The sequence below is a fragment of the Mastomys coucha genome, unplaced genomic scaffold (genome assembly GCF_008632895.1).
Source record: "Mastomys coucha isolate ucsf_1 unplaced genomic scaffold, UCSF_Mcou_1 pScaffold22, whole genome shotgun sequence".
Taxonomy (NCBI): domain Eukaryota; kingdom Metazoa; phylum Chordata; class Mammalia; order Rodentia; family Muridae; genus Mastomys; species Mastomys coucha.
The window spans coordinates 164,799,846-164,809,178 of NW_022196905.1; the positions used below are offsets into that span (position 1 = coordinate 164,799,846).

Genomic DNA, 9,333 nt, shown 5'->3' on the forward strand with positions numbered 1-9,333 from the left:
GCAGCCTGCCTCTGTACATACGATTAAAACCGTGAAGCCAAGGGCTGCTGGTCTGTTGCGTTGTTCCTTGGAACTAGGAAAACGAGTAGAAAAAAAAGTCTTCACAATTGCATCAATTTGCAAGTATTATGAAGAGTCCCCCCCCCCTTTTTTTTTAAACAAACGGACTTTTGCTAATCACAGCGTCCAGCGCGGTCTCCACCCACCCCGCACTTCTAACTACGTCCCCTCCCCCGCCCCCCCCACCTTTGCATTTGCCTCCTTCGAAAGTACTTGCTTAGTTTTTGGTTTTGCTTTTTAAGGGGTGTTGACCTGGGTCTAGTTCTAGTAAACCGATCCCTCTGGCCGGCGCGGCGATTGGTTAACTGCGCGGCTGACTGACGCGGTGTGGAGAGCGGCTCCCGGCAGCGCGGAGCTGATTGGCTGCGCGCGGGGAGATCCAGGGCTCGGCCACCCGCACACGGCGCACTCGAGCTGCAGCGTCGCAAGTCGGTGCAGCAGCCCGCAGCCCGCCGCGCCTCCGCGAGCCGGGACGGCACTCGTCCCCGCGCGCTCCCCGTCCCGCGCCAGCCCCGCCGCGGCGACCTGCGGCAGCCGAAGACCCCATCGATCGGAGAGCCGGGGAGCAGCGCGCGGCCGCCGAGCCGGACGGGGCCGGGCACTGCGCCTTTGTCCCCGGAGGCTCCGGGAAGTTTGCAGCGGGACGCGCGCGTGAAGGCAGCGTGGGCAGCCCCGACGTCGCCGAGCAGCATGGGCGTCGGGCGCAGCGCGCGGGGACGCGGCGGGGCCGCCTCGGGCGTGCTGCTGGCGTTGGCCGCCGCGCTGCTGCTGGCCGCGGGTTCGGCCAGCGAGTACGACTACGTGAGCTTCCAGTCGGACATCGGCTCGTATCAGAGCGGGCGCTTCTACACCAAGCCCCCGCAGTGCGTGGACATCCCCGTGGACCTGCGGCTGTGCCACAACGTGGGCTACAAGAAGATGGTGCTGCCCAACCTGCTGGAGCACGAGACCATGGCAGAGGTGAAGCAGCAGGCCAGCAGCTGGGTGCCGCTGCTCAACAAGAACTGCCACATGGGCACCCAGGTCTTCCTCTGCTCGCTCTTCGCGCCCGTCTGTCTGGACCGGCCCATCTACCCGTGTCGCTGGCTCTGCGAGGCCGTGCGCGACTCGTGCGAGCCGGTCATGCAGTTCTTCGGCTTCTACTGGCCCGAGATGCTCAAATGTGACAAGTTCCCCGAGGGCGACGTTTGCATCGCCATGACCCCGCCCAATGCTACCGAAGCCTCGAAGCCCCAAGGTAAGGGTACGCCTTCCCACGCCCTCGAACCCCCGGGCCCAGCCGCACCGGCCCTGGGCTGTAGAGGGGAAAGCCCGGGAGCCGCGCACCGCAACCCGCAAGGTGTGCAGACCCGATCCCGAAAGCTTCTGGGGGGCCCAGACGTCGCTTGGCGCTTCTCCCGCTCCAGGTACTCCGTGATTGCTGGGGAGCCTCGCCCAGGGGTGGGGTGGGGCGGGGGACCTGGAACTGCTCTTCCTAAACTACACTCTGGCGTTTTCCACACCTGAAACAAAGCAAAACATAGGTTTTAAATAAAAGGAGGACGTCCATCTCTTTAGGGAGAGCGCGGGGTTTTCATCCAAAACTGTTAACATCCGAGATAGACACTGCTCTCCTGGAAAACCTCTTGCTCAAACTACAAAAACAAACAAATAAACAAACACCCCAAAACCTCAGACTGAGGGATTTATTTTCATAAGTTTGTAAAGTATTTTTTTTTCTAAAAACAAAACAGTCAACAAGAACTCCTCTCTACTTTGCTGATCTTCCAGTCGAGTTGCAGAACTGGAGGAAGAGAGAAGTTTAGAAAGCGCAACTTCTGTTTCTTCGCTTCTAAATTCAGGCAGCAACCTTGAGTTTAGCAAACCTGGGGGTGGGGGGAATGCAAAAACCTCTCTTGCCCCAGCCTTGCTTACCCCCTGCCTCTCTCCTTCACACAAATCCTTAGGTAATTAGAAAGATAAAAATGTAATTAGCTCATTGTTTATGTCCTCCTGGGAGGGTGAGGACCTGCAAATTGGGCGCTGCAAATACTGAACCCCGGGGGACCAGAATTTCTCTTGGGAACCCTGTATTTAAAGGGAAATTTTCATGTGAGAAGGAAAAAGAAAATTTGGAGATTCAAACAAAACCAAACCAGAAACACACCCAGAACGCATAGCTGCACTAGAGCAGGCTGGTGGTCTGAATCCTGACTGGGTTCATTCCTGTGGGGTGAGCCTCAGGAATGTATAGCAGATATTCTTGTCCAGTGGCCCTTGTCACAGAAGCGGGCACCTCCCAGCCATTTCTGAAGGGGAGACTTTCCTTATCTTGAAGTGTTAAGTGTCTTGGCTTTCTGAAGCAGGGTCTTAGTCTCTGGGTGTTCAGCCCAGGCTAGTCTTGAACACAGATTCCTCCTGTTTCAGTCTCCTCAGTTCTAGGATTACAGGCATGCGCGCACTGCCAAGTGCCTCTTGTTGGTGCCTCATTTAGCTACCTCAGAGTGAGGACTGGGGTAGGCATGAGGAAAGTTTGAAGGCTCCTATTCATTCTAGGGAGGGAGGTAGGTCTAAAGTGATTGCCCTTGTCTGGCGTGGGCCCCAGCCTGTAAGGTAAATGGTAGCCCTGGGCACCTCTGTCCTCAGGGCTGGTATGTGTAGCCATTTGAGGTGGCTTACTGGGGGTTGAGCATTTCCCTAGACAGGCACTGTGCCTTCTATCCACATTGAGCTGCACCCCGCTACCCCCACAGCCCCCTGCAGACCACAGTTTCCTTTCTAGCTCCTTCCTGCCAGGAGAGCCTGTGAGCAACTTTGCTTCTTGAATTCGGTCCATTCCCCATGGCCACTGATTGATTGCCCTTTGCTGGGGCCGCTGGTGGGCTTAAAGTGGAAGCCTGTGAGAAACAGCTTTGTGTAAAGGGTCTGATGTTTGCGGGCAAGAGGACCAGATGGGGGTGGTGCTGTTTCTGAGGGACAGTCTACACAAACAAGTACCTCTAAGAGACGGGCAGGGCAAGGACACACTCATCCTTACCCATTTATGGATGCCTCTTCGTGGTTCCCTGTGTTTGGTTTCTCCTTATCTGGTTCTCAGATGGAGGAACTCTTTGCTGAATCAAGGTGTGTGTGTGTGTGTGTGTGTGTGTGTGTGTGTGTGTGTTGTCTGGTAGGAGTGTGGCTGGGCTGGCTTTCTCTTAAGTGATTTTTGATTTCCAGAGAGACATCCTTAGAAGGATGTTCCACACGATGGATACCCACTTTTGCCCCACAGAGCTATCTGTTAGTTGAGTGTTAAGCTGATCTAGGGGACAGGTTAAGACAGATTATACTACTGGTCCTCAGAACCTTAGGGTGGTGGCTCTGAAATGAACCCTGGGACTTTGGGATGATAACAAGTTCCACACAGGCGCCTTATTCCGCTCTTCGTCTATCCTATATTCCTAATGCGGAAATATAAATTTTCAACATAGCACTACATCTTTGAATAAGTTTGGACCCAGGTTTTGGGAGGATTGGAAAGCCCCTCGTTATTAAAGGTAAGTAGGATAATGAGCCAAAGACTTTTTTTTTTTCTCTTTCAAACAGTGGCTGCTCATGGTACCTTAGCTTCTGTCAGGAAAAGCAATTATGTTGTCCGTCCCAGGAAACTAACTTCTAAGTCTTGGACGTACATTACACTCATTTAATAAATTGTCATTCCCCTTTCCTGCCAGGTTTCACTGAGTTGTGAGAGCGAGCCCGTCTTGTTCAGTCCTGTTGTTTAGGCATGTTGCGCATTAAATCAGCCAGGTTAAGTCACAGACTAGAGAGGCCGGGGAGCCCTCACTTCTCCCTGACTCTCCATTATGGTACTTCCTCCTCTCTCCTTAGTGAAAATCAATCTCCCTGCCTCAGCCTCTCCCTTCCCCCACCCATCTCCCAGCCCTCTCCTCCCACCCCCAACTCTCTCCCTATACACATAGATTCCACAAAGTAATCTTAGTCCTGGCTCCAGTGTTGGCCTTTTTCCTCCACTTCCTCATAACCACTAAGGAAGTAACAAACCTTTAAGTCTTTCATTCATTGGCTTTACACTTTACCACCATGATTTGGTTTACCTGTCCTGTGGAAGTCTCAGTTGGCTGCTCCTGTGAGGCCGCCTTGCAGGGCCCCAGACACACATGAGGGGCAGAGATTAATATTGCAGCATACACTCTTCTCTCTCTAGCGAAAGCTGCTCAGCTCCTCGCTGGAAGTACAGAGAGGAGGGAAAGCCACATAGAGAATGCACGCTGATCCACCCCTCACTCCGCACACACCCCTCCCGTCCCCAGAAGCCACTGAGAATGCTTGCAGGCTGGGCTCAGTCCACTGGCTGAAACTCTTGTCCTGTGGGAGGACAGAGCCTGGAAATGCCAGTAGAGTTTTGGGGCGCATGAAGGAGACTTAGAATGCCTTGTTCAACGTTTTATACCTTGAGCGCTGCAATGTGATAACTTGTACTTACAGAAAAATAAGTAACCACAAAAACCGAGAGGAAACCCATTTTCCCATTATAGGTCGCATGGTTCTGTCTACAGCTTCCCTTGTCCTTTTCTTTCTTACTTTTTCATGGAAAGCAGATACCGTGATGGAGATTTCTGGGAAAGAGGTTTGTTTTTGTTTGTTTGTTTGTTTTTGTTCAGAAACATCACTTCCAGAACCCGATCACAAGCTCTGGGTGCAAACCAGGCCTATTTCCAACATCCGGCCCCACAGAGCCTTGCTTGGCCTCTGCCCGCACCGCGCTCCCCTCTCTCCTAAAAACTGAAAGGCAGCTGCCAGAGTGTGGTTCATGTGGGAGAGAAACTGGTGGATAGAGACTAGAGATGTGTTCTCAACTTTGGAGGGAGAGGGCTGGGGAGCAGCAGGTCCCGAGGGTGCCCATTTCACAGGCTGAGCCTGGCTGACAGGAGAGGGATCAGAGCCGGTGTTGGTGAAACCATACGGATTAGGAAAAGAAAGCAGAGGTGTTCAGCACACCGAACCTCCCTTTGGCTTCTGTCTCAGGGTGACTTCCTTTCAGCTCCAGCCGGGCTTTGGCCCCAGTGTCCAGGGTGCCGGGAGTGGACTTTGCTTAGGTTTTCTAGGCCATCAGTAAGCTATATGTTGTTTGATAGACAATGAGGAGGAGGAGGAGTCTCCTATAAACACATCATCTCCATCCTTCCAAAGAGGCCTCTGAAGCCCCTCCCTACCAGGGTCTAGCATAGTGTAAGGGGGTCCCAGTGGCTTGCCTCACAAATGCATGCACGTACGTATCTCTTCAAAGGACTTCATGAAAGACCATCCAAAGGGTTTCTTCCCTTGGCCAGCTCTGTCCTCCTTTTGGTGGCTTTTGCTAGTCTTCCCCTCCCCTCCCCTCCCCCCACCCTACAGCCTGCTTTTTTGGAGTCACTAGGGCACTTCAGGGCCCTGGGCTTGAGTAATTGAGTATTGCTGTTCTCTTGGTCCTAGAGACCTGGTCAAATTGATGGGCTGTCTTGTTCAGAATCTGCAGATAGGGAGGGGCCAGAATCAGGGGGGGCTAGATAAAGGGTGGGGGAGACCTAGACACAATTCATGAGAAGATCTGTTTATGGCTTGTAAGCCAGCTGGATTTTGGGGAGGGGTTGTTTTTTTGTTTTTTTTTTTTGTTTTTGCTTTTTTTCCTTCAGGTACTCGCAGCAGCCTGGACCTGCCCCCACCTACCTCAGATAACAGTAGACTAAATAACCAACACGTTCAGTGTATCTAGGCCGAAATGTGTGGTGAAAGTATTCATCCGCTTCTGAGTTTGGTTCTAAGTTCAGGAGCCCCAGAAGATCTCTAGATCTTGTTAGCCTGGCTCCTGCCTGGCCTGTTGTTTAGGAGTCCCCATCACCATGGCTTACAGCTTCTGTTTCTGCTTGGTTTCCCTCGCTAGGTACAACCGTGTGTCCTCCATGTGACAACGAGTTGAAGTCGGAGGCCATCATTGAACATCTCTGTGCGAGCGAGTTTGGTAAGACAAGAGTTCCAGTCTCATGGTGGGGCTTTGGAACCCCTGCCCTTCCCTGTCCCATGTCTCACCCCCCTCAACCCCCACCCTTGCGGACATGAGCTCACAGGAACATCGCGTTTGAGCGTCACGTCTTCTGCCTCGTTCCTCTCATTTTCTCTCTTAGGTAAAAGGAAGTCTGTCTAGGCAGAGTGAGCATGGACCACCATCTTTTGTCTGTGGCTGTCCTGGAACTCACTCTGTAGACTAGTAGGCTAGCCTCAAGCTTAGGCATCCGCCTAAACTTAGAGATCCGCCTGCCTCTGCCTCCCAAGTGCTGGGATTAAAGGAGTGTGATACTATGCCTGTCTTGGACCATCTTTTCTTAAAGTTAGGCTGTTTCTGCCTCTATGTTTCAGATTGGGGGGAACCTTCTTTAATAGCAGAGGGATGCAGACTTAGGGACAAGGATAAAGCTGAGGTGCTGGACTGTAGTTCTCGTCACCTGCTGCAGAACTTGGGCTCTTTCTCTATGATTTGATTTTTATATCCACCCCTAGGTGTCAGCACTCCTCTACCCTGGACTGAAATGGCTCGGGGTGGGTGGGGTGCCCTCCCAGGATGGGGAGATTTCTGCTTCAGGATTCACCTGAGGTCCTAGTCAGAGTCTTCCAGGCAAAGAACACTGACACTGCCTCAGTAGGGCGACTCCTGTCACTACTTCCTAAGTTACTCTGGGTTGAGAGAGAATTCTGAATCAGCACCTGCAGCTGCCAGAGTGGGGCTAGCCTGGGCTAGGGAGCAAATCCAGGACCCTTCTAGGATGGCCACTCTAGCCAACAGGAAAACCCAATGACTTCTGACCTCTGAGAGCATCAACATGAGCTGTGTCCTTGTGGAGCCTGCTCTCTCCCCCTCTTGGGTGTCCATTGCTGGACACAGAGCAGCAGCCAAGGCCATTTTGCTGAAGGACAGATTTGGGCCAATGCTTGCAGTTCTAGGGTGGATTTCTCCCAACTTCTTAGGAGAGAAGGCATGAAGGTAGGTAATGTTGAGTCTTCGCATCTGTTCAGAGCCACTGTGTTTTCATTAACCCGACACGATAAAGTGCAATGCGAGTCTGATATTCCCCACACAAGTGTGCGTCTGGACACTCCCAAGCCCAGGGAGTTTGTACATCATAGTACACATCTTCTCTGTGCTTGCACATGAAGCTGAACTGTTTCAGCCCTTTGCCACAGAGACCTTAATGGAAGTAGATGCTTATTTATTTTTTACCTGTGTGTGTGTGCTCCTGCACGATGAGGTCAGAGAACAGCTTGAAGGAGTTGGTTCTCTCCCTCCGTTTGCGTGGGTGCTGGGGATGAACTCGGGTTGTCAGGCTTGGCAACAGGCACCATTCCTCACTGAGCCTGTTGACCACACATTCTTCAAAAGCTATATTTATTTCAGATGGCTTTAATTTTGTTATCAAGCGTTTGTATTTGTCTCATTTGTTACTGAGAGGGCAATAGTATGTGTAAGAAAAACACCCATTTTCTACATTTTGTTGCTTGTGTAAGTCATATCCTTTTTTTTTATAGTCTCTTAAATTTAAGACTTTAAAAAAAAAAAAAATCATGGATGCAGCCCAGGATGGCGCCCAGGATGGCCTTTCACTGGCTATGCTGCACGGGCCGCACAGGCCAGCTTCCGACTTTTTACATCTCCTTCCCCATGCTGAGAATATAGGTACAGGCCACCATACCATACACTTGTTTCTTTCGAGTTCATTTAAAATGCTAGCAAGAAATTGGGTATAGTGGTGCATATCTATAATCCTAGCATTTTTGGGTGGAGGAGGCAGGAGGATCTTGAGTTTGAGACCAGTCTGGGCTACATAGCCAGGTCCTGTATCAACAAGCAAGTTATGGATGGCATATGTGTAGTGATACATACAAAGTCACTTCCGTCTTGATCTTAAGTCTCTTCTCTTGTCTCAGGAGGTGCCCCAAACTGGGCTCAGACCATTGTGTGGCCTCCTCGTATTGTTGCAGCCGCAAGCTTTTTATCCACAAAGATAGGCCCTGGGTCCTTCCCAAAGATAAACCTGGAAGGGAGGGAAACCGGAGGGTGAATAGAATCACAGAGGAGCCCTGACAGGGAAGCCTTTTGTTCCGTGGGGGAGGGCTGGAAGAATCCCAGGGGCTCCCCAGGAGGCCTGAAGAAGAGGTTGTTCTTCCCAAGTCATCGATCTTAGAGATGGCGAACCACAGTGTATACGTTTACCAGTTGCCCTGACATTGTGTGAGTCTGGGGGAATGATCTCAGATGGAGCCCCAGTCATGCTCTGCTGGATGCCTCATGTTTGTGGAATTAAATCAGGTTCAGGGATGGAAAGCCCTAGAACTGCAGGCATGGAGGTAATTGGCTGGGAAGCTGCCATCTCAGGGTACTTGTGCTCGAGTCTTGATCTGCATTTATCCTTTTACAATGAATTCTGCTAGGCGCTGGTTCAAATATACCTACCTAGAAGAGATTAAAATGTAACTTTAGACTTTTAAATCCCGATTAGACATCAATGGCTGATTTTCTAGACAGTGTGGTTTTCCTTTAGAGCAGAGGTTATAGGGATGGAAAGGGCATCTTTCCATGTACAGCCTTGTTGAGAAAGTAGATTTAGGTCCAGAATCTTCGTCTGGAAATTCCCCCTCCCATTCTCTCGCTCCCACCCCCAAATTCTGTCCCTTAGGGGTTTCATAGATACATTTGGAAGTCAAGGGCTAAAGAGGCAAGCTTTTGGGAGAACCTGATGTGGGAAGGTTGGCTTTCTAAGGAAGGGCAGAAGTCCAGAGGATACGCCTCAACTTACCTTTGTCGGTCACTCCCCAACTGCAGTAGGTTCCTGCCAATCCAGCAGCCCCCAGGCCAGTGGTACTTAAAGGAGTGCCTCTTATCAATAATCAGTCGGGCTCGGTGGTCCAGAGTGACTGCTGTCCTGTAACCCTGAAAGTATTTCCTTCTTAGGTTCCCGAAGTCCTCCGAGACCTTGCATATGGTTCATTTTACAAAATCCACACAATGATGTAGAAGGAGCTGCCTTTCTCCCTTGAGCCCTCTGACTCGACCAGGGGCCTCCTCCTCTCCTGTAAGATGGAGAACAGTACTGTGACTATGCCCCACAGGTGCCTGTGTGTGCATGGGCAGCATTGGGTGTGTCTGGCTTTTCTGAGGGAGATGGAGAGCGTTTTCTAGGCTTTTTTTTTTGTTTGTTTGTAGGTTTTAGGAAATGATAAATAGGATATATATTCATTCTCTCTCTCTCTCTCTCTCTC

At 51.2% G+C, this 9,333-nt stretch overlaps 1 protein-coding gene across 1 annotated transcript in view; it reads left to right on the forward strand.

The window, feature by feature from the left end:
* Positions 1–402: 402 nt before the first annotated feature.
* Sfrp1 (secreted frizzled related protein 1) overlaps positions 403–9,333 on the forward strand; it is a 39,082-nt gene continuing 30,151 nt past the window's right edge. The window contains exons 1-2 of the mRNA XM_031339296.1: positions 403–1,297; positions 5,966–6,043. Of these exons, the coding sequence (XP_031195156.1) occupies positions 751–1,297; positions 5,966–6,043 (625 nt within the window). The 5' untranslated portion in view covers positions 403–750. The remainder of the gene's footprint in view (positions 1,298–5,965; positions 6,044–9,333) is intronic.